General features: G+C 45.6%; 1 protein-coding gene across 1 annotated transcript in view; it reads left to right on the top strand.

Annotated features, from left to right (window-relative positions):
- The window catches only part of LOC119971355 (dynein heavy chain 5, axonemal-like), a 461,705-nt gene that overhangs the window by 285,211 nt on the left and 150,695 nt on the right, over window positions 1–25,799 (top strand). The window contains exons 56-62 of the mRNA XM_038806777.1: window positions 1,517–1,640; window positions 3,635–3,742; window positions 5,011–5,125; window positions 15,595–15,771; window positions 18,901–19,101; window positions 23,309–23,488; window positions 23,970–24,107. Of these exons, the coding sequence (XP_038662705.1) occupies window positions 1,517–1,640; window positions 3,635–3,742; window positions 5,011–5,125; window positions 15,595–15,771; window positions 18,901–19,101; window positions 23,309–23,488; window positions 23,970–24,107 (1,043 nt within the window). The remainder of the gene's footprint in view (window positions 1–1,516; window positions 1,641–3,634; window positions 3,743–5,010; window positions 5,126–15,594; window positions 15,772–18,900; window positions 19,102–23,308; window positions 23,489–23,969; window positions 24,108–25,799) is intronic.

The following is a 25,799-nucleotide window of genomic DNA, read 5'->3' as shown; positions in this document are numbered from 1 at the left end:
TATGTTACCCAAAGCCTCGCCGGATGCAGGAGCCCGAACTTCACCCCTTTGCTGCGGAGGACCGCCTAGGCCCAGTAGAAACCCGCATGCCTCCTCGCCAGTTCAGCTCCCAAGTCCTGGTATATGCAAATCTCGCCGTTCTCCCATTTACTGCTCCGCTCCTTCTTTGCTCAACGCAAGACACGCTCCCTGTCTGTGAAGCGATGGAACCTTATCACCATTGCCCTCGGTGGTTTATTCGCCCTCTATTTCCTCGCGAGGACTCTGTGCGCCCCATCCAGTTCCAAGGGCCGCGGGAAGGCCCCCGCACCCATCAGTGTCCCCAGCATTGTAGTCACATACGTGCTCACGTCCGCCCCCTCCGCACCTTCCTGGACCTATATTCGAGGTCATCCAGCCTCTCCTGCCATCTCTTGTGTAGGGCCTCGTGCACCTCCACCCTGACTGCCAGGCCCAGGATCTCATCCTCATTATCAGATACCTTCCTCTCCACCTCTTTAATCGCCTACACCTGGACCTTCTGAGTCTCCACCATCTTTTCCATGGAGGCCTTCATAGGGGCCAGCATCTCCGTCTTCAGCTCTGCGAAGCAGCTTCTCAAAAACTCTTGCTGCTCTCTCAACCACTGGGCCCATGCTGCTTGGTCCATGCCAGCCGCCATTTTATCCTCCCGCTCGCTTCCCCGCAATCGCTTTTTTAACGGCCCCGCTCCTGGTTCCCTCCATGCAACAGTGGGGGAACCTCTCCAGCGTCCTTTGCCACGCCGGGAATCACCACCAAAGTGCCATTGCTGCTCCATTTAAAGGCCCGAAACTCCGATCCCGGCGGGAGCTGCCGTGTGCTCGACCTATTCGGACATGGCTGCTACCGGAAGTCCCCCTTCCACCAGCTTCACGTTTTAAAAAAGGTGTACTAATCAGCGCCCACATGACCATTTACTGGGGAGGAGGTTAGATCATGGGAGGTCGTTAGTTTGGGGAGGGAGGGGGGGGGGGGGTCACTCCCATTAATTGATTAGAGATTGGACTTAAGTGGTGATTATTGGTTTCTCCCCACACCATGGCAGGTTCCTGATTTTGCCAATGGGAATGGGCCAGTTAGATCGCAAACCGATCGGTGCCTCGCATGGTTCTCGCTTTTTGCCTCTCCTGCGATCTAACAACCTCATCGTGCTCTCACCTAAGCTCAACGCAGCCGTTAAATCGCGCCCGACATTCTATCATTGGCCCGGTCCCATCCAAAGACCAATTGGAAATCCCTCCAGATCTGATTCCTTTCTGGGATTGGGGACTCAACACCCTCAACTCCTCCCCAAGATCCATAACCAATTGCACCCACTTGCGTTGTAGGAGGCTTCCTAGCTGCTCCTGAGACTACAGCTTCCTCGTGAGTGATCCCTTTCAACAGAGAACCAAGTCTCTCAATCAAGCTGATTCTGGGTGGGATCTTGTTTGTTTATAAAATCCACTGTGGAATTACATCCAAGGTTTTAATAGTTCTAATTGTTTTCCTTTAGTGTCCGACCACTTCCTGTCCTCATTTGAGATTGATTGCACCACAAAAGTGAAACAGCAAGTGGTGGAGTGTATGGGTACCTTCCAAGATGGCGTAGCAGAGAAATGTGTGTTGTACTTTGAAAGGTGAGTTAATCAACTGATTGATAATTAACCAATGAATTGAGGAAAATTACAGGTGGAAAATATTGGAATCTATCAATTTAAGGTGCTGACATCTAAATAGTATGAATAAGAACATTTCAATATTTGTTTTCAGGGTATGGCTAATTGAAATATTAGTTCGAATTTTATATGCTCCCTCCCAACCCGAGGAGAGAAAACAAACAGGTGGACCCATAACTTAAGGCACCATGCCACTTGCTGCTAGTACACCTGGCCCTGCCTCCTCCACAGGTTTATGGACAGCCTTTGGAGGTGTCAGATGGGTCATCCACCTGTACACCCATTGATGTCCTAACAATTAAAGCCCAGTTAAAGGGCTCATCCCACCACAGATCTGATATGACATGCTTCAAGAGAGGCTTGTGCTAACATGTAGCCTAACAGGGTTAATCTGCGGGGCCTCTGGTCAATGAAGGGGAGATAACTTTTTCCTAGGACCCCTGTGTTAGTTGGAGGCCCCTCCACACAGTAGTATCGTAGAGTCACTACAGTGCAGAAGGAGGCCATTTGGCCCATCGAGTCCGATCTGACCCATCGAAAGTGCACCCTACCTAGGCCCACAGCCAACCCCACTTATACTTTTGGACACTGAGGAGCAATTTAGCATGGCCAATCCATCTAACATGCACGTCTTTGGACATCATTCCTGCTTGGCACTGCTGATATGCAGAGTTGCCAGCCTCCGGTTGAGCAGCAGCGCTATGAGGTGGAATGGCCTCCTGGAGATGGACAGAAGTCCTGCTTCATACTATTTAAAGGACTTTCACCTGAAAGATTCATGTCGAGTGAGCTGACTGAGCAAAGATGGGTTCACCCTCAAGATTTGGGCTGCGATACAGGGAGACTGCCCTCAGTGTAAAATCCATTGTTTACCCGCAACGGACATTTTACTTATGATATTTTTACACTACACTCCAACATTGTCTACCTGTAAACATGAAAAGGACAGTAATTCATTTTTTTTTAAATTTCCAATTAAGGGCAAACTTAACATGGCCAATCCATCTACCCTGCACATCTTTGGGTTGTGGGGGTGAGACCTACGCAGACACGGGGAGAATGTGCAAACTCCACATGAATAGTGACCCAGGGCCGGAATCGAACCAGGTCCTCAGCGTTGTGAGGCAACAGTGCTAACCATTGTGCCACCATGCCACCTAAAAGGGCAGTAATTCATGTAGAGGAGATACCTTAAACACAATTAGCATCAAGGGGATAGCAATATTTTCAAAACCTGAGCAATCATTACCTCAGTTTCCAGCGTAATGACCTGCTGTATCACCTCGAAACTTTGAAGCTCAGTGGTTCTTCAGTCGCAAAAGGTATCCATAGTTATGCTCACTGTTTAATTTATGGCTAGCAGGTGAATCTGTTTAGCTACATGCTGAAGCATGGATACTGAAGCATGGATACTGAAGCATGGATTCTGAAGCATGGATCTTTCATCTAGGAAATATCTCAAGAATTAGTTTTTCCTTTGTTCATTAACCTTAATTTTTATCCCAGATATTTATTGAAGCCATCCCAGGAAAGTCCCTTTTATTGCAAACTCGTTAGAATAATTTAGTGTTTGGCCATATTTATATTTTTATCATTTATTCAGATTATTTATTTAAATTAGTTACATTGTATTCTGAGAAGTATTGACCTGAAAATAGCAATTCTTATGGTCATTTCAGTTGGGAGAGAGGAAGAATTAATTCAATTTTGGTAAATACGTTGCACACCGGTTTCTGTACAAACCACCGAATTAGCCTCTAACAAGGCGTAAAAGGATGATCAACGGTTAGCTAAAGTTTTAGTTAAATATGTGTGTTAAATGTATTTAATAACACTGTCATAAAATGTTTTCTGCAGCAGTTATGACTAACAGGGAGTAAATTGTGCTCCTGAAAATGTCACTTACGACATTTTAAATTGTACTTGGATAACTAGCTTTGATTTTGCATTGACAGATTCCGGCGGTCAACCCACGTTACACCTAAATCCTATCTGTCCTTCATTCAGAGCTATAAAGCTGTATATCAGGAGAAACAGTCCGAACTGCAGACTGTGGCAGAAAGGTAACGTAAGCAGGCTCATGCTGCAATATGCATTCTCTGTTCATTTTCAAAATGCATTATGTGTATTTTGCAAAATCAGAAAGCAAAGAACTTACATTGATATGGAACCTTTTACAAAGACATCCTAAAGCAGTTTACAACCAATAAAGTACCTTTCAAATGTCGGGCTGAATTTTCTCAGCCCATTGGAAACAGGCTGGGAGATGGGTAAGCAAGACAAATGGTGTGAGGAGCAGCCGGGGAAGGTCACCAACATCTTCCCACCACCATGCCATATAGCCAGAGGAGGGAAAAGTGTTGGCACAACCACCCACCCAGTGGGAAATTGAGTCATTTAAGTGGCCAATTAAGGGCATTTACACTGTGTGGGTAGACAATTAGTTGAAACCTTTGGGCCTTCTAATAGATTTAGAGGGAGGCATTCCGTGATGGGTGCTCCATTCACCACGAATAGTACCTTGAACAGCAATGGCTACCTTGTGGCAAAGGCGCTCTGATCACTGAGCCTCGCTGCTTGGCTCTGGCTTCCCCCAACCTAATTTTTCTGTCTTTGGAGAGTGTCCCACCATTAAGGCATACTCCCCCTGTAGCTGCAGCCTCAGCAAAGGCCACCACTACCGATGGCGCTGCTGAGCTGTCCAGCCCTCTGCCTGGCTGCTGTCATTAATTGACCACGAGCAAAATGCCACACCGGGACCAGCTGCATGCCTCCCACTTTAGGCCACATGTCAGGACTTGCCATTAAGCGGCAAAATTCTGCCAGAGGTCACTGTTGTAATGTAGAAAGTGCGACAGCCAATTTGTTCACAGCAAACTCCTACAAGGAGTAAATAAATGATCAGCTAATCTATTTCTTAATGATGTTGAATCAGGGGTAAAGTTTGGCCGGGACATCATGAGAACTCACCTGCTTCTCTTCTGGTGCCTTGAGATGTCTTAAATTCATCCAAGAGGGCAACCAATGCTTCTGTTTAGTGTCTCATCCTAAAACAGCACCTCCAACAATGCAGCACTGCCTCAGTTGTGTATTAGAGTCTCAGCCTAGCTTTTTGTACTTAAGTCTCTGGGCTGGGACTTGAGCCCATGAGCTTCTGTCTCAGATAATAATGTTACCACTGAGCCATCACTGAAACCAAAGAGGATGAAAACTAAATTTAACATTCAGGTTGGCCATTTTATTCAGTCATATTTGGGTTTTTTTTCTTTCTGTTAGTTAAAGACATGAATGAAACTGGGACCAATGTTCTTGTCTTCTCTTTCTCTTAAAGAATGAAGACTGGTTTGCAGAAGTTGAAAGAAGCCTCAGAATCAGTTGTGGCACTCAGCAAAGAACTGGAAATTAAAGAAAAAGAACTTAAAATAGCTAATGACAAGGCGGATATGGTAAGGGGATGTGTAACTAACAACAATGAAGAGAGGCTAAAATGCATCGGTTGCATTTTTTGTTGATTTAAAGTATTAGTCTCTGGACAATTTTTAATGCAAGATGTATTTGAAAATGATTATCTGTGCCAAATATTCCGATATTGATTTTGAATCAGCACTAATTGTGTAATTTTTGTACGATGCCACAAATCTGTTGTTCATGAATGATGGAGACTAATGCCTGTATTTAAGTACCATCATTAATATGTACAGTTGTTTCTAACCAACTTTAACACCAATGCTGCAGTATCCTACAATAGTACCAGGGACAAATGATTAATGTAGCTCTTGCACGATAAAGGAACATTTTCTTATAATTAGTCTCTGTGGTAGGCTATATTAGGGGTATCACGGTACCTAGGTGGGATGTACATTATACTGTAGTATGAGTGGTAGAACCTGCCTGCTGGTTCCGCCCAGCAGGCGGAGCATAAGAGTCTGTGTTTCACCCACAGCAGTCATTCTGTACCGGAGCTGCTGGGGTAACTACTTGTTCATTAAAGCCTTCAATTGGACTATAATCTCGCTTCAGTCGTGATTGATCGTGCATCAGTCTCTTTGTGCAAGGTTTAAATATTCATTAAGAATGAATACAATGCATTGAAAATTGTTGTCAAGAGTACTTTCGCAGCAAGTGTTGGAATAACTTTTGGAAGTTGAATTTGGGTCCTGTGTTTCAGTCAGGGCGTTTCAATCCAAATCTACCAAAACATTTGGAATGGTTAAAAACGTACATGTTTCGTGTTCAAAAACAGCAGTGTTTCTCAGTGAGAAATCTTTTGTGGACTGACTGTAAGATGGCAGCTTACAGAGATTCCCTCATGGCAGAGGTCACATGACTACAGAAAGCCTGATAGGACATGTAGTCCTGTTGCATTCCAAAACCCAAACATTCCTCTTTCCTAACAAACAGAAGGCACTTTTGCATGCATGATCACATGTAACTGACTTTTTTAAAAAGTATTTGTTATTGATTTTCATTAGTATCGAGAACAAAAAAAAGGTAAGAAAACACAGGAAACAAATAGAAGAACACGAGGCATATTGACAGTAAAATCCAAATGGTTGGTTACAACAAACATACCATTAACTATATACATGCTACCGCCTTGTATTAAAACATATTAAAGGTGTGATTGAGGCAACAAAGACGTAACCTATAAGTTACCGTGGCATAATCAATGGTTTTTGTACCGTCCCCACCTTCCTCAGAATCCTTTACTCCCTCTATACTAGTTACCCCTGGTGTTGCCTCCTCTCCTCTCTTCCCCCTCCTTCTTTCCCCCTGTCTAGTTCAGTCTCTCCCCCCCCCTCCCCCCCCCGCCCCCGTCCTCCCTGTGTCTCCCCCACCCCCCGCTTAGTTAGTTAGTTGCTGGCCATGAATAGGTCCTCAAAGAGGTTGTTGAATTGCCTCCATGTATTGTGGAGTGGAAGCCTTCTTCTGATCCCCTGTTGGTAAATTTTATTTTCTCCACTTTTAGGAATTCCGCCAGGTCGGACAGCCAGTCACTGCTGATCTCCAACCGAGCAGGAGTCTCTGGCGGGCGATCAGGGAGGCAAAGGCTGGGATGTCTGCCCCTCTCCCCATAAAAAGTCCTCATTGTTCTGACACCCCAAAGACTGCCACCAGCGAGCATGGCTCCAAACTCATCCCACAACCCTGGACATGGCTTTAAAAATGGCGGCCCAGTACCTGACAAGTTTGGGTGTGGTTGGCCGGACCTCCCTGGCACCTTAACACATTTGTCCTCCACTTCCGGGAGGAACTCACTTATGCGTGTTCTGGTCAAGTGCTCCCTGTGCATTACCTTTAGCTGAGTTAGGCTCAGCCCTGCGCAGGAGGAAGTGGAGTTCGCCCTGCATAGTGCTTTGATTCAGAGTCCTCCCCCTATCTCCATGGCTAGCTCTTCCTCCCACCTTTTCTGTGTCATGTCCAGCGGCCCATACCTCTTGTAATATTCATCTGTACATCACAGAATTGCAGAATAATGCAGTGCAGAAGATGCCCTTCGGCCCATCGAGTCTGAACTGACGCATGAAAAACACCTGACCTGACTACCGAATCCCATTTTCTAGCACTTGGCCCATAGCCTTGAATGTTATGATGTGCCAAGAGCTCATCCAGGTACGTTATAGAGGCTATGAGGCAACCCGCCTCTACCACCCTCCCTGGCAATGCATTCCAGACCGTAACCACCCTCTGGGTAAAATAGTTTTTCTTTAAATCCCCCTTAAACCTCTTGCCCCTCACCTTGAACTTGTGTCCCCTTATAACTGACCTTTCAACTAAGGGGAATAGCTGCTCACTATCTACCCTGTCCGTGCCCCTCATGATCTTGTACACCTTAATCAGGTCACCCCTCAGTCTTCTCTGTTCCAGCAGTAAAAAAACCCAAGCCTATCCAATCTCTCTTCATAACTTAAATGTTCCATCCCAGGCAACACCCTGATGAAATGCCTCTGCAACCCCTCCAGTGCAATCACATCTTTCCTATAATGTGGCGACCAGAATTGCACCAGAATTGCGATCAGTACTCCAGCTGTGGCCTCACCAAAGATCTATACAATTCCAACATGACCTCCCTGCTTTTGTAATCTATTCCTCGATTGGGCAAGACAAGTGTCCCATAAGCCCGTTTCACCACCTTATTAACCTGCCCTTCTGCCTTCAGAGATTTATGAACAAACATACCAAGGTCCCTTTGTTCCTCGGAAATTTCCAGTGTTATGCCGTTCATTGAATACATCCTTGTCAAATTACTCCTTTCAAAGTGGTATCACCTCACACTTTCAGGGTTAAATTCCATCTGCCACTTATCCGCCCATTTGACCATCCCCTCTTTATCTTCTTGTAACCTAAAACACTCAACCTCACTGTTAACCACCCGGCCAATCTTTGTGTCATCCGCAAACGTACTGATCCTATCCCCCACATAGTCATCTTTGTCATTTATATAAATGACAAACAATAGGGGCCCAGCACAGATCCCTGCAGTACGCCACTGGACACTGGCTTCCAGTCACTAAAGCAATCTGTCATCACCCTCTGTCTCCTACAGCTAAGCCAATTGTGAACCCACCTTATCAAGTTACTCTGTATCTCATGTGTATTTACCTTCTTTATAAGTCTCTCATGTGGGACCTTGTCAAAGGCTTTGCTGAAATCCATGTAAACTATACTACCCTCAACTGCACTACCCTCAACTACACAGCTTGTCACATGCTCAAAAGATTCAATCAAATTTGTTAGGCTTGACCTCCCTCTGACAAAGCCATGTTGACTATTCCTGATCAAACCTTGCCTCTTCAGGTGGAGATAGATTCTTTCCTTCAGAATTTTCTCCAATAGTTCCTCTGTCACTGATGTGAGACTCATTGGTCTGTAGTTCCCTGGCTAGTATCTACAACCTTTCTTAAATAGTGGGAGCACATTAGCTGTTCTCCTTTGGCACCTCACCCGTGGTCAGAGAGGAATTAAAAATTTGGGTCAGTGCAGTTACTGTCCCTAATTCGCCCGATGCTAGAAGTCTATCCGGTCGGGTGTGTTGAAGTAGCTGGGGGAATGTTGAGCTCTCCTTGCAGAGGAGGCTCCTTAATTGTAGGTATTGGAGCTTGTTTCCTTTCGGGAGCTGGAACTTTTCTGTTAGTTCCAGGCTCGCTACTCTACCATCTATGAACAGTACACCTTCGCCCTGTCTCCACGTTTTAAAGGAGGCATCTATTGTTGCCAGGGTGACTTTATGGTTTTTGCAGAGGGTGGTCGTAGTGGACATTGCACCAAGATTGTAATGGCGCCTGAGTTGGTTCCAGGTCCTTTGCATGGCAACCACCACTGGTCTTCTTGAGTATTTGGTTGGGAGAAATAGGAGTGGCCAGTGCTCAGAGGGAAATCCCCATACACGGGATCTCCTCCATTCGCACCCACTCCGCCTCTGGCTCTCTCTTCCACTCCCATACCCTTTCTGCGTTTGCCGCCCATTGGTAAAATAGGAGGTTCAGCAGGGTCAAGCCCCCATATTCCTCCTTCTTTGCAGCACGCTTTTAGGGATCCTGGGTTTTTTTTCCCACCCACACAAATGACATAATTAATTTATCTAGCTTGATGAAGAAGGCCTTGGGGATGAAGATCAGGAGGGATCTGAATAGGAAGAGGAATTTTGGCAGCACGTTCATTTTTGTAGTCTCCCGCCAGGGTGAGTAGGAGTGAGTCCCACCTCTGCAGGTCTCTCATTATCTCTTCCAATAGGCTTGACAGGTTCACTTATGGATCTGTGTCCAGTCGTGGGCTATCTGGATCGGAACTTGGTTTGGGCTAGTTTGAACAACAGTGTCCCAAGCTCTTGGTTCTTCCCTCCTCCCTGTGGGTTCACGGGGAAGATTTTGCTCTTGCTCAGATTACGTTTGTCCTCGAGAAGGCTCTGAACTACCTTCCATTATTCCTCCCATGCTGGCTTGGGAGTTCAAGACGTAGAGGAGCAGGTAATCCTCATAGAGTGAGACTCTGTGCTCTCTGTTTCACTGATGCCTTTCCACCCCTTCGATGACCTGAGGGTGAGAGTCAGTAGCTTGATTGCCAGGGCAAATAGTGGCGATGAATTGGGCACCCCTACCTCACGCTTCTGTGCAGCAGGAAGTATTCCGAGCTGGGGTGGATTTATCCATCTTGGGTCCAGTGCACAGTTGAAGTCTCCCCCATGATGACCTGGCGGGTGCCGAGATTGGGGATCTCCTCCACTGTCTTTTTTAATGAAGTCGGTGTCATCCCAGTTAGGGGGGAATATATTTTCAAGAACCACCGGTGTCCCTTCCAGGATCCCGCTAACCGTCACGTATCGTCCCCCTGGGTCAGTCGCTATACAGGCTGTCCTTTTGTTGGACGGGGGTGGGGGGGGGGGGGGGGCAGTAGATCCCACCTATTTTCTTTAATTTGTGCAGGTCTCTTAATGTCACACACCCACGTTGTCATTGGCTGTTCATCTGTTCCCTGTGTGGAGAGCATCATTCCCGTGGTAACGTGTTGGACCATTTCCAATGTTGGCGACATGTGGGCCGGGATTCTCCGAAAATGGGGCTATGTCCCCATGTCCACCGGAAAACGGGCGTGAATCACCAGACGTTTTTCAAAAAATCCAGGGTGATTCTCCGGTTTCAAGAGGGATAGCAGGGCCCCGGCGTGCGTCGCGCAGCTCCTGCTGCCGATACGGGGCACTGCACTTCAGGCCGCGGGTCCGCATATGCGCACGGTGGCCATTTTCGCGCTAGCCCCCGCGCAACATGGCGGAGCCCCCCCCCCAGATCGGGCACGCCCGCTGATCGGTAGCCCCCGACCGCGGGCCTGTCTGTCGTGGAGGCCCCCCCAGAGTCTGATTCCCCCCCCCCCCCCCGCACCCGCACCAGGACGGCCAGCAGGCCGTAAGTCCGAGCCCCAGCTGGGTGAAACAACATGGGAACCATGCCGGCAGGAATATGGCCGGTTGATAGCGGAGAATCGCCGCGGCAGCCTCTTTCAACAGCCCCCGACTGGGGCCGCGGGTCTGACACCCCACTCTCCACCCCGCGTCGAGCGCAATTTCGGCGCGGAGGCTCGGAGAATCCCGGCCGTGGACTTCTGGGATTGATGGGAGTTCTGGAATCAGTTCTACTGGTGAGATCCCTTCCCCTTGTCTGGCTGACTGCAGTGAATGAACAGCTTCTCTCATTGATCGTATGTGCCTGCTGTTGCACTGGTATATTTGGTTGTTTACTTCTACTGCATATGTTTGAGGTGAAAACTTCCTCGCACATGTCCCAAGTTGCTACGTGGGCTGACTCCTGCTGAGAACGTTGAAGATTTGTATCCTGATTGGATGTCCAATGCTCAGGTCTGGCAAAGGTTTGGCAGTCTTATCAAAATGAAATTTGGCTTTCTGTCATTTCACCTTGATTTTTTCACACACATCTGTTGCTATTTCTAGTTTCAGTAGTTTTTTGCTATTGGAAGAGTAGATTGTGCGCGGCATGACATTAATCTTTGGACTGGACTACTTTCCATTCCTTCAGTCGGCGTGTTTCCCTGCTCAAGGATTACCTTGTGAACATCTGCGCTAGATTTGCTCAATTTCTTGATGATTCCATTGGCAATTTTCACTGCCACCCCAGTCTTTCCATTCGACTGGGATGATATTTGAATTTCCCAATCCTTTATGAACGGGCTGAATTCTTCACTGAGGAAGTGAACTGAGGACCATTGTCATTCGTCACAATGTCTGGAATTCCCTACCGACTGGTGTGCTTTCAGGCATTCCACTATATTTCCTGTCATCATTGAAGTCAGCTAGTCTAGCTCCCAGTAGTCAGAATAGTAGCCTACAGTGAGAAGATAATCAATTCCTGCTGTAGTGAAGAGCTCTGCTCCCAACTTCATCCATGTCCATCTGGGACATAATGCATCATCAATGGCTTTCTAGCTTGTCTAAGTTTGTATTCACTACAGGCAACGCACAGATCCATGTCGTCTTTAGTTTGATTGCTCATGTTTAGCCACTTCTCTTGTCTTTCTCAGACTCGATCCAATTCCTTTATGGCTTGCATGGACGTGCTTCAGCATCTCTCCTCTCACCTTGTTAAGGATGAAGACTCTATTTCCTTTGAACAGAATGCCATCTTGGGCTGTCAATTAATCTCAGCAGGCCCAACATGCTCTTCTGACCACATGTGTATCAATAATGCCCTCAGGTCATCCTTTCACCGTTACTTCGTGTAGCACTTGGAAGGTTGCATCATGTTGGGTTTGAGAAAGGTGGTTGACTGCCAGATTCAATGGACGGGATTCTCCGACCCTCCGCGCCAGAATCGTGCCCGGCGCGGGGCCGGAGAATAGCTGCTCATGCCGGAAATCCAGCGCGATAGCGCTTCCGCGATTATCCATAGACCCGCCAGTCGCGTGCACGCGGTCAACACTGCGCTGGTCAGGGACCGTTGGAAGAGGCCTCCGCAGCAATTCTCCGCGGTCGACCGGCTGGACTCCCGCCAGCGTGGTTTACATCTGGTACCACCCGGTGGGGGCTCGGACCCCCGGCCCCGGTGGCGGTCCATGTGGGGGGCAGGGGGAAATCTGACTCCGGGGGGGGGGCCTCAGCAGTGGCCAGGCCCGCAATCGGCCGCCACGCGCATGCGCAGACCCGTTTGCGGCCGCCATGCGCGTGCACGGCTGCACGGTCTGGACAGCAGGGCCCTGCCGGCAGCCAGAGCTGCGGGATGCATGCCGGGGCCCTGCTAGCCCCCTGGAAATCGGCGAATCACCCCGGACATTTGAGGAAAAAGTCCAGAGTGATTCTCGCCCGTTTTCCGGAGGACATGGAGACTTAGTCCCCAAAAGGCAGAATCCCGGCCAATATCTTTGCTGGGTTGATGACTTCAAGTTCATATTGAGCTACGTAATGGTAATCGGAAGATTTTGAATTCCGTTGTAGCATCCTAAAATTTCTTCATGGGGAGCACTGCTCTTGAAAGCATGTCTGTGGTGTACATCTGTTTCCCTTGCTTTTGCTTGTCATGTCCAAATTATATCTCTGTAAATGAAGTAACATTCTTTGTTAACAATTTAGAGCAGGTAGTAGCAGTTTGAGAAAAAGTTGAAGTGGCTTGTGGTCGGGCTCCACTGTTATTTCGTCTCTCCCAATCAAGTATTGATGAAAACGCTCACAAGAGAATTTGAGAGCCAGGCAATCTTTCTCAATCTAAGTGTAACGTTGTTCCGTTTGCGTTAGTGCACTGGATGCAAATGCGATTGGTTTTCCTTGCCCCATGACCTATCTTGCTGATGTCACGCTGCACGGTGACGTCCACTTTGACGTTATGTAACTAATGCTGTTGTTGTCACTGGTTGTTTGATTTTCGTGAACGCTGCTACTTGTTCTGTTCCCCAATATCACTGCACATCCTTGGCAGAGAGTTTGCGTAATGGTTCACCATGCTGATGACAGATTATGCAGAAATGTTGCTAAATAGTGCATAAACCTAACAAAATCTGACTGGACCAACCAGTTGTATTGTGTATAGTGTTATGGGTCAGGGTTTAGAGAACCCCAAAGTGTATCATGGAGTTCACATGACCCACAACTTTGAATAGATTGTAGTTATGGGGAGCTCCCATCGCTATCAACACCAATCATCCCCACAGATACAATATTCTATAAATAACCCTTAATCTTTCCTTGCAACGTCCATAAGACAAAATACCCTTTTTAACACCGAGATCAGTTTTAAATTCTCTACTGAGAGCAGTTATCACTTTGAAATCACTCAAATTATCTGGAGACAGTCTTATACAGCTGTTTGCTTTTCCTGCAGTTAGCCAGCTCTCAAAACGAAACTAAAAACACTCTGTTGCTGCCTGCTCAAAAATGAAAATGAAAGACAGACAGCCCAGCTCCACCCACACTCTGACATCACTGCAGCTATTCGATAAACACCCATTTCTTAAAGGTACATCCACTACAGCTATTTAATAAACACCCAGTTCTTAAAGGTTCTCTCACATGACAATAGTTTTTTGTCAGACTCTTCTTCCGATATCACTTCTGTGGGCATCTGTTTAGGTTTATTTTTCTTCTTTCCAGCCAAACATTTGGTGCGAAATGATTTGGCATCTTGCAGTTAAAACACTGCTTTCCCCCATTCTGGACAATCTTACTTTTCCATTGTATGATGTCTTCTGCAGTATTTACACCCTGCTCTTGGTCTGCAGTTGCTCTGCCCTTTCGACCTGGAATGTCTCTCAGTGTAATGCATCTCCTGGTCTGCTCTGCCATACGTGGGCTCTAACTGGCTATTTACAGGCTCCACATTTCTGCACAAGTCTGTTGCTTTCTTAAGTAATGCTTCTCTTTAAGTAAACTTGCTCGTACTGAGGGGACTCGTAGGCCTTTACTCAGATCATCTTATAGCTGCCCAAATTCACATGATTCTGCAATCACATATTGATCAATGGTTTCCTGTTCACCTTGAGCTCTAGTGTTGAATACATGACGTTCATGTGAAATGTTCACTTGGGGTTCAAGGCATTTGTTCAAGGTTTTTCAAATCCATGGTATATTATCTTTGTCCGTCGGTTAGATTTGGGATGGTATACAATTTGTGGCAGTTCCTCTCCAGCAGTGTTAGAATTGTAGCTACTCTTAGCAGTTCCAGCTTGTTAATTAAGTTTTGCCTTGGCAAGTGGTAAAACTGTCAGTTCTTCCACGTATCGCCCTTCATTTATACTGGAGCTGTGATTGTAAAGTTTAGTGACATGTTCACTAATCCAGTATTTTACTTACAGTCTTCGGTATATGTTTGCTTTTCATTGACCTTTTTCAGCAGCTTTTAGCAGATTTGAACATTTCTGTCTGCCTTTCTGAACTGCATCTCCTCTGCAGCATTTCCAGGATTTCAGAACTCTATTTTCCCTCCACTCCTGGCACCATGTTTCATGTTCAAAGACAGCAGTCCTTCTTCGCGTCTGGCTCAGTGAGAGATCTTTACTGAACTGATTGTAAGGTGGCAGCTTGCAGAGATTTCCTCATAGCCGAGGTCGCACGATGACAACAAGCCAGATAAGCCAAGCAGTACTGTTGTATTTCAAAATCCAAACATCCCCCTCCTCAGGAAAGATGATCCAAAAAATACATGCCACAGATTGGTGAGATGCAAGCTCGCGCCTGATCCAGAATGCATTCTCTGATTTCTTAAACCATTTCATTTCTCTCCTGGTTGCCTTTGTAAGATCATCCAAAACCCTTTATTTCATCCCCTAACTCACTCCAAGCCCCAGTGACCTATTAGGCTCACTGACCTCACTGGGTCCACGTGCAGTTTTGAAATTCTAATTTTTATCTTCAAAATTCTGCATGGCCTTTTATCTCTGTAATCTTTGTTGTACGATGCTGTGTGTAGTTTGCTAAGTTTCATGAAGAGGTTGGGAGTCTTGTTTAGTTTAATAGTAAGTGACTGTTATCCAATCATAACTGTGCACATAAATACAGTCTATAAGGTCTAAACTAGGAGTCGTCTACATGTTTGCCTCTGCACAAGTCTATGTCCAGTACAACACTGCCCTCTAGATTTGGATTATGTGATCCTTTACATGACCCAGTCCCACATTAACCCTTTCAATGCCAGACCCTTATACTACAATATTCTCCATTGTTTCAACCATCTGAGAAGTTTGCATTCCTCCAATTCTAGCCTTATGCATCATTTAACTTCCTTTACCTGATCATTGGCATCCATGCCCTCAGCCATCTAAGATGGATGTGCGATAATGTATTCCTACCACTGTATACATGGCACAAGCAAGGTTAATGTTTCAGAAAGATGAGGTACATTAATACATTCTGAAGTTGGAAGGAAATCTAGTTACAAATATGAGTACTTAATAATGGTACTTATAAACTGTTGTTTCATAGGTGCTGAAAGAGGTGACTCTGAAGGCTCAGGCCTCAGAGAAAGTGAAAATGGAAGTACAAAGGGTGAAAGACCGAGCCCAGGCGATTGTGGACAGTATATCTGCAGATAAGGCAGTGGCTGAGCAAAAACTCGAAGCTGCCAGACCGGCACTGGAGGAAGCTGAGGCTGCACTGCAGGTGAGCAAGGGCAACATGTAGGGTATGATTCGGCCACTGTATTGCATCTGGCACAGAGCCGGGCACGATGGGCAAATCCCAGGAGAGTACCTAAATTCATGGTTCCGGCCCTTGCTGGGCGAGATCCAGATAATGATAATGGCTCATTTAAGTGTGCCAATGCCACATTCACCCAGCGCCTGGGAGTCACCCGCCGCAACAGCGAGGCTTCAATTGGGTGCTGATTAGTAGTTGTCTTCACAAGTGGAGGCCAGTCATGATGGCCACTTGGGGGTCTCAGAGGACATTAGATCCCCTGGATAGTCGGGGTCAGGATAGGAAATACCCTGGCACTCTTGCACCGAAATACCCTGGCAGTGCCAACTCAGAACCATGGTTGGCACAGCCAGGGTTCCAGGGGCACTTCCTGTGTGTCAGGATGGGGTGCCAGGTTGGTACTGCCAAGGGTCATGGTCAGAGGGTGGGCATGTGCCTGAAAGGGGTGGTGAGGGGAGTATGATGGGTGGACAGGTGAAGGGGGGTACAAAGGGTCTCATAAATGTTGGGGGGGGGTGAAGGGGGCCAAAAGGGATGATGGGGGGCCTCAGAGGGGGGCCTTCAGTGACCCTATAGCAGGGTGTCCTCATTGGGGGAGGGGGTAATGTCCATATCTGCGAGGGGTGGTATTGCCCATAGAAGAAGGGTGTGGGGCACCCTCCAGCTCACTTAAAGATCAGGGCATCCTTTCAAAATGGCGCCTTATCTCTGAGGAGCTGGTCTCACCGGCAAGTTCAGCTCTCCACTGCAGAAAAACATTTCTAAGTATGGGTTAGACCGGGGAGACACTCCCAAGCTCCCAAAAAATGACTTGAGTGTGGGTGAATCCAGGTCTGGATCTCATCCACAAAGCAGAAAGGAAAAATCCTGCCACCCTCGCCCAAAATGACACTTAGAAATTTGTTGGATGAAATGTGCCCATAGTGTCGTATCTGTGAAGGTATTTCGATAACAGGAATCACACTAAAATATAATAAAAGTATGATAGCTCAAAAATCTGCTTGCATTGAGGCATTTTAAATGTTCATTCATTTCAGACTTGCTGCATGCAATCTCCAGTGTTAATACTTCTTGATATTATTTCAAAGCATGTGCAATGATCCAGTTAGATTGGGGGGACTTTTTACCCTCAGACATCCAAACCAGTCCCGTCAATACCAACTATTGCATCGGGGTTCACTTTCATCTGTGCCTGGACGCTTGGCCAACATAATTACTATTGAATCCACAGAATCCTTAGAGTGCAGAAGGAGACCATTTGGCACATCAGTCGGAATTCTCTGGCCGTTTGCTGTTGGTGGGATCTCCGCCCCTGCTGGCAGCACACACCCCGCTCGAGAGTTTGCCAGCGGCTTGGGGTGGCTTCAATGGGAATTCCCATTGACAAGCGGTGAAAGTAGAGAATCCCGGCGCCAGCGAACGGCATGACAAATTCTCCGTTTTCACTGGTACCGGGATGGACTCCCAACAGAGAATCCAGCCCACGAGTCTGCACTGACTCTCTGAAGGAGCTCCCTACCTCGGCCCACTCCCCAGCCCTATCCCCGTAATCCCACCCAACGATCATGGCCAATCCACCTAACCTGCGCATCTTTGGATGTATCCATTGGGATCAGTATAAATTACAGGGATGGCCTTGTTTATTTACACACACATTGCATTTTTACCACAACAGTAGGTCTTGGAGATGAAGCAAGTCCTGTTTAGACACAGGATAATTGGATCATCTGCATGGTAATGGGGTGAAATCCTCATTTGTGCGGAGTAACCTGGGAGTTGACATTGTGAGGCAGAATTGGCCTTTCTGCATTGTCCTCCGAAAAGATATTTGTACACAGAAAGCAAGAGATGATCAGTGGAAACTGTTGCTCCCTTCACCATTCAAAGCAGTACAGTGGGGCAGAACGTCAATAAAAATGTCTGAAACTGCTGGTGAGAAGCAATCTTGCAGTAAAGAAGAAAGGCTGAGAAATGGTAATGTTTACTCATATCACATCTCTTTATAAGAGTATGACAGTTTGATGGAAAATATTTTCACTGAGGTGAATCTGACTGCCTAAACTAAATGTTCCTCCCCGTAGAGTTTTGGATGCTTACAATTTTTTCAAAAATAACTCTTTCTTCAAATATGCTGTGCCACAATCAGGTAGGAAATGAATCTGACCCATGTAATGAATCCCCAAACTTGATAAAATTGTTCGGGAAGGTTTGATGTTTTTGTATAGAAAGACAATATTGACCGAGTTCGGTTGAATTTCCTGACTGGGTTGTGATCCAGACGATGGCTCCAATTCTGGGCTGGGAAGCCAGAGGTTACTGTGACAGAATGGTATGTATGATCTTCCCTGTGGTAGCCAATTAAGAAGCCACCTCTCGGAGCCCCGGCCAATTAGGTATGGTGGACGGACCAGGAAAATGGGAGGCCCAATTGAAGGGCTCACAGCGATATCTAGTCGGCAGCCACCCACTTGGAGAGGTAAGCACTGCTGATGCAAAATGGAGGCGACTCTGCAGCATGGGGAATAATTGTAAATCATGCATGGTCAAGGTGCCAGCCAACGATGTGGAAGGAGTACTTTCCACTGGATGGTTTGAAGCCATGACTGTGATGGTCGTATCGCAACAGACGTGTGCTGGGGTGAGTGAGAAAGGGGGCCAATGGCCCAAAGACATGTCCCCAGGAAACCACCTCCAAATGTCAGTCTCTGATCTCAATAGAGACATGTCAGAAAGATCCCAGCAGTGCCACAACCTCTACCCAATTAATTGGCTACCCCATTGCTGGGTGGCGTGACTGGTAACCTCTGCCTCATTGACCCACCGTCCATCAAGATAACTTGGAGGCAAGAACACATTGGGTGGTCAAACTGAAATCCTATTTTACAAGTTTTTTTCATGGTCTACTTCTCAAACCATCTCTGCAGGACCAGCCAATTCAGTGCAGTGATTCAAATCCAGCTTCCTTCAAAAAACTCTAAATGTCTGGTACAGAACCTCGTTGCTGATCAGGTGCCTGCTCTCCTGTACAGGAAGAGTGATAAAGGAATGTACTCCATCTTATTATCATTAATCTATTTCCTCTAAACATTGCAGACAATTAAACCAGCTGACATAACCTTAGTGCGAACACTTGCTCGCCCTCCTCACCTGATTATGAGAATAATGGACTGTGTGCTGCTGCTTTTCCAAAGGAAGCTGAACTCAGTGAAATTTGATGCAGAAAGGAACTGTGTTACTCCATCATGGCAGGAATCACTGAAACTTATGGCAGGAAACCTCCTGCAAGCATTACAGGTACTGAGCTGGGCATTTGAGAATGACTGCAAACTGTATACTGGCAACTACAGTCAGGAAACATGCTGTGTGTTCTGCAAAGAGTCAAGGGTGCAAGGAAAATTAGAAACTTTCATCCTGATCAAAAGTTTATGTCTGTATTCGAAATATTCTCTATTTTTTATATTGCTGAAACAAAAACATGAGAAGAGAGTGCGGATTGGTTGGCAAGTTGGACTCAGATTGGTGGAGGCGTTACCTTGGAGAATGCAGCATGCAATGGTTTTATCTGCAAAGGACAAGGCCCTGTTGCGAATATATGCAGCATCTGGCATGTTTAAGTAAGCCACACTGCAATCCTGACTGACAATCTCAAATTTGTTTTCAACATGTTTCGTAGCACAATCAGGATGGTTTAGTGGGTGTTGTCTAATTGTGGAATAACATATCATGTTGGACACAATGGGCAGGATTCTCCGTTGGCGGGACCCTCCGTTATGCCAGCAGCGCATTCACGCCCGCAGATTTCCCGATGGCGTGGGGGTGCCCACAATGGGAAACACCATTGGCTGGCTGCTGGGACAGAGAATCCCACTGCCAGCAGGGGCGCGTCACACCAGAAAACGGGTGCGGCGGGACGGAGAATCCGCCCAAAGTTTTGGGTTTTGCAGGAACAGGCTGGTTGGGCCAGGCTTATACTTTGCAAGTTGCGAACAGCTGAAGGGACATGATGTTTGATGCGATCCACCAATCGTTGGGGCGTAGAGCCTATGTCCAAAATCACACCGGCACTGAAATTCATAGATCACATTGCTCATTTTGTGATGGGCAGAATATCTTTTTGGCTTGGCAGAAGCATCATGTTAGTGGTGAGTACCACCTGTGTTACTACTGCATGGTAGCAGCGTGCAACGGTTAGCTTCATCTGTTGCTCAAATTTGGGACACACCTTACAATCGAGCAAGTGCTTATGCAAGATAAGATGGAACAGATTGGTAGGAGGGTCACGAATTTAGGCTGCGCTTGGTCTGAGGTGCGTAAATTCCTTTCATTTTTCAATTTGATCTGCTTGTGCCATTATAGCACCTCAATTGATGACTGCACCATAAACAATACCGACTTGAAAAATGCCCACACCGTAAACCTGCTTAATTGGAAGACGTTTGGCAGTGCAATTAATGATATCGCCAAACTATGTAGTAAATCTCTCTGACCATGAGCACTCTGAGTTGGAGGGATTGTTTTCGGACATGGCTTTAATTTTAGTGTGCCTTCGTCCCGCATTAAATGGATAAGTTCTGAGTTTGAAATCATTTATTCCAAGCTATCCTGCCACAAACCAGCATCCACTGAAGATGTTGAATCCCCAAAAGCGTGCGAGCTGATCAAATGCATGCATATTGCGGGGATTCCAAATAAATTGGCTAATTCTGTTGAGCAGTTGAGTTCAGTTTTAATGACAACATATATACCCAAACAGGGCAGCACAGTGGCGCAGTGGCTAGCCCTGCTACCTGACGGCGCCGAGGTCCTAGGTTTGATCCCGGCTCTGGGTCACTGTCCGTGTGGAGTTTTCACATTCTCCCCGTGCCTGCATGGGTTTCGTCCCCAGAACCCAAAGATGTATAGGATAGGTGGATTGGCCATGCTAAATTGCCCCTTTAATTGGAAAAAATTAATTGGGTACTCTAAATTTATAAAAGAAAACTTGTATACCCAAATAGATAGTGTTGCCATGGGATACCCTCAGTCCCAGCCCTCGCAAACATCTTCGCTGGTTTGCATGCAAAACACATTAGCGATATGCAAATAATCTCACACATTTTTCATATTTCTGGTACGTAGATGATATGTTTGCTATATTTGGATCACCAGCTGCATATACGAACTTCATTACACACCTTAAAGGGCTCCCTTTCCTCAAAGTGCGAGTTGAAAAATCTGCCAATATTTTTTTACTACTGTCTACCATGGATGTTTAAATGCACTGGTCAATATACGCGTTGCGATTCCTACATTTCCACGTATTCTAAGATTGGTCTAATCATGAATTTCGCAAATAGGCCCCAGCCATTCTCACCGTGTGAGCTCAATGCTGAAATCAGGCACCCCAAAGCCATCCTGCGGGCTATTGTCTACCCTGATCAAATCATTACTCATCACTCAATATGAAGATCCGGAGGCCCTGGTAGGTGAATAAACGCATCTTTATTGTAGTCATAGAAAATGGTCGCTATGGCACAATCTCCAACTGGACTACCAGAATGCTGGTCCCTGTCCAAGCCAGCTTTTACATAGTGAGTAACGAGCCCCTGCTGGTCAGGCTTCCACCCACTAGCAGGCTAGCTCGTATTCCACGGGTCCCACAGGGAAATCAATTTGGGTATCTCCGTGGGCCTCATGAGGGCTATTACACTAAACAATCCAGATTGTGCTAATAATTACACTGAAAAACAATGAAAGATTGTGATTCGGGATTGCAGTGTGACTTACACATGCCAGAAGCCACATATATTTATACACAGGGCCTTGTCCTTTGCAGAGGCTGAACAGAAGCTTAGAGAGCAGTTATGCACTGGTTCATTCCCCTGGACAATGTCTCCACCGATCAAAGTCAAAATGATCAAAATGCCAACCAATCAAAACTCTATTTTCTTTCAGTGTAAATTATTGTTCCACCAAATACAATTGTAAAATTCTACCCTGATGAGTGCAAAACAAAAAACTTTGATAGCATATCTCTTTTTCCAACAATAATACACTTCTGGACTGCCATATGACTATCCCAATTTTAACAATTACAAAGAAAATTGCTTATCCTGAAGACTTTTAGCAAATATATAAAGGCGTAATGAGCAGGAAAAGCAAAAAACGGCATATTGTTTTATACATCAAGGCATCTTTAAAAATTAATAAACCCTTTTCCTCTTGAGGCTTCTTCTTTCCCCGCAGTTACATTGCACTGAGCATCTGGAAAGAGTGGAGCTGGTAGCATGCCAACCAACTGTTCAGAGACAATTATAATTGAAGATATAGTCTGCTGTAGTTCGGCTTTTCAATTCAGTCAGAAGATAATGAAGAGCTCGCCACTGGCTGTAGTTCAGGGCTTTGGCTGATTTCTGTAGTCCATTAGTTATTTGATTTGATTTAAATTCCTTTAATTACGTGCATGCAAAGTGAAGACCAGTGTTTAAATGTCATGAGGTAATAAAGAGCTCATCAGCATGGTGCATGGTACTGGAGCTAGATTAATGGCCAGAGTCCCAGGCTGGGATCAGAGACAGGAGGGAGCTAAAAATAGCCCGGCTGACTAGTATGCCGGTTCCCCACCTCAATCCTGCCTCTGGGCCATTTTTGCAGGGGTAGGATTGGGGCCAGCAGGGCTAGCCAGCTGCTCAGATCTTTACAGTTGGCCTCCAGGTTCTTGTAAGCAGTTGGGGCCAGTTTGGACACCCAAAGGCCAGCATTCCAGGCAGGCTTACTGACCTTCTCAGCTTGAGTGGGCGCAAGAACCCCACAGATCACCTTGTAGGGAGCTGACAAAACTCCTCTGCCCCCACAGTAATGGTCTGGCTGCTGAATCAATTTTTAAAAATAAATTTAGAGTACCCAATTCATTTTTCCAATTAAGGGGCAATTTAGCATGGCCAATCCACCTACCCTGCACATCCTTGGGTTGTGGGAGTTTCTGGGACAGTGACCCAAAGCCGAGATCGAACCTGGGATCTTGGAGCCGTGAGGCTGCAGTGCTACCCACTGCGCCACCGTGCTGCCCCTGCTGAATCTATTTTTAAAATAAAAATTTGAAAATATTTGAGAGAGGGTGCCTCCATTTTGACGTGCCTTTTCTCATCTAACTTCCATTGCAGCCTGCTGCTGCTTTAAAGCTGTAAGACTATTGATTGGCCCTCCAGTTACGAGAGCTGATCCACCATACTGAATTGGACATCAAACCTGCCCTCTGACCATTAATTGGTTGCCCCAGGGAAAGCCACAGGTTGCCGACGGTTCCCCCGGGTGGCAGGTTCACGATCTGGAAACAGGTTCCTGACCTCTGTTTCCTTCCCCCTTTCACTTTACCTTCGATTGTCTATTACTTCATTTGAGCCTAGTATCAGAAATGAGGTTAGTACCTGTTCTGGACCAGAAAGTAGTCTGTGAGAATTTGTCTTCTAATTGAATATTTTTGAAATTATCTGTTCTCAAACTAATTATGTTGTTTTCATAGCAATTTCCCAAGGACAGTATCAATGAGGAGACTGTAGACCTGCTGTGTCCCTATTTTGAAATGCCAGATTACAACATTAATGTTGCCAGACGAGTCTGTGGTAATGTGGCTGGTCTTTGTTCCTGGACTCAAGCCATGGCTTACTTTCATGGAATAAATAAAGAAGTGTTGCCACTTAAGGTTTGTTACACTTTAACGTACAATGAAAGGATCCCTGTAGAATATGTTTAAACTTTCAGTAAAACTGTTATACCTAAAATAATGGACCATAACTTGGTGTATCAAGGCATCGAACAACATATGCTGTTGGGAAGCATTGCCCGCGCACATAGGGGCAAATACGGCAACGTCACATCATTCAATACATTTCAATGATGAAGCACCCGATGGAATCCCACTTTCGTAAAGCTAACTGAGGAGCAGCACAACTAAAACAGAAACCTTGGGATATTCATATTTATCTATGCAATTGCCCCGTGCTTGAATTTGCTGTAGAATTTGTCCATACATAGCAGTGTATATTGTTAGCTTATGCTTATTTTAATAGTAAATACTGTCTGAATGTGATTTCTGATAATTAATTAGAATTTGTATTAGGACCTTTAGCAGATGTTTGGCGTCACTGTTACAGCTATAATAGCTTTTAATTGTTATCTTCAAGGCAAATCTTACCATACAGGAAAGTCGCTTGGCCATCGCCATGGAGGATCTGGAGAAGGCTCAGTGCGAGCTTGATGCCAAACAAGTTGAGCTTGATATTGTGCAGGCCGAATATGAACAAGCAATGAAAGAGAAGCAGGTAATTGTCAAACCTGCTGGTTATTTGACCGAGTTATTTTCTTTTCAATACTTTGCTGTGCTACAAATTAACTTGCATTTATATTTGTAGAAGTGGGTGGCCGATCCGATCCTGCCTGTTTTGTGTCATATCCTGAAAACAAATTTCTACCTCAAAGTATTTTCATATAATTAGCAAAGAGGGCTGGGACCCTGTGTTTCAGGTCGATTATAGACCACTAACTATTGATCCATATTTTGCAACTACAAAAACTGACAAAGATAGACTCAAACATACCACCTGTTGCAACATGCATTTTAGACAGGAAATACTCAAGCTCATTACAAGAAACCAAATACATTACAAGAAGACAAAGCAACCTTCGTCACATACTGATGGGCCCCAACTTGTTTTACTGCTGGTTGGTTTTAACGGATGGAAGATGAGAAAGCCAAAATTATTTTCAGTTTCTCAACATTCACTTTTTCCAATTTCCCTTCCCATCTCTTGAATCCCTTTCTTAAGCGGGGCACATTGGCTGTGTGGTGTTGTTTGCATTTTTAAAATTTGCTTGTGTCCTTTTCATCCATGTCATGCCACACCAGATACTCTGTTTGAATACTGGGCACAACATCATCCAGCTGAACTGCAATGCTACTGACGTCTAGTCAATTAAGGTTACAATTCTGGAGGTATTGCACTGTACCAACACTGGAGTGAGTGATCTTGAGAACAGTCTGAAATGATTTGACTTCCAATTTCTACTTGACAAATTTCCCTGATTATTGAACAGATGCACATTAATTTACCCTTTATGGTTTGTATCCTGAACAAAGACGAATTGGCAAATTAGTGCAGTTTGGTGCTGAGTGTGTACCTGAGAGCTTGATGAGTGAAGGAAGGAGATGTTCCATTCCTTTTGTGTTCTCTAACATTTTTACCCAGTAGGAATTGGTTATTGCTCTGCTACAAGTAAATAAGCTAGCTGTTTGGTGAGTACCTGGTAAGTGATTAAGGTATATTCTATTCCTGAAGTTTAAAATAGTACAGGAACTGGTGGTAAGTTTAATAGAATGTACAAAAAAAGGAAAATAAATAATTGAATAATACAATGAAATAGTTAATTAAAGCACATTAAGGATGGCAGGATAGGTTGTCATGGGAATGTCACTTTAAGGAATGTTTGTCTTCTCAAGTGGCTGCAGTGATGTCAGTGTATGGGTGGAGCTGGGCTCTGGCTTTGCTTTTTACTTTTGTTTTGAGCGGGAAGCTATTTTTGGCTCTGAATTTTAGTTTTGCTTTCAGTTGGAGAGCTGCATTCAAACCAAGGATGTGTATTTTGGTCTCTCTCTGCATGCTAAAGAATGCCTCCAGATACCAGTTTCTATAAGGAATGCAAACCTACTGTCTTTGTTAAAAAGGGTCTTTGACTTATGGATGTTGTTAGAAAAGTTAGTAAGGGTTACCTTTGGAGTACTGTATCTTTGGGGGGGGGGGGGGTATCAGTGTTGGTAGTTGATGAGATGTTTACTGTGTGTATATAAAATGTTAACTGGATTCATAGAATGAACATTGTTTTGTTTAAAAATACTTTAGCTTTCTGTTGCACCACACCTTTAAGGTGGGCCCTTGTGCTCCCCATAACCAAAATCTATTAAAAGCTGTGGGTCAGGTGAACTCCATGATATACTTTGATGTTCTCTAAACCCTGGC

This window comes from Scyliorhinus canicula, chromosome 9 (assembly GCF_902713615.1).
Source record: "Scyliorhinus canicula chromosome 9, sScyCan1.1, whole genome shotgun sequence".
NCBI lineage: Eukaryota > Metazoa > Chordata > Chondrichthyes > Carcharhiniformes > Scyliorhinidae > Scyliorhinus > Scyliorhinus canicula.
The sequence above is the reverse complement of the archived record's forward strand: the minus strand, read 5'-3'. Positions and strand labels throughout refer to the sequence as shown.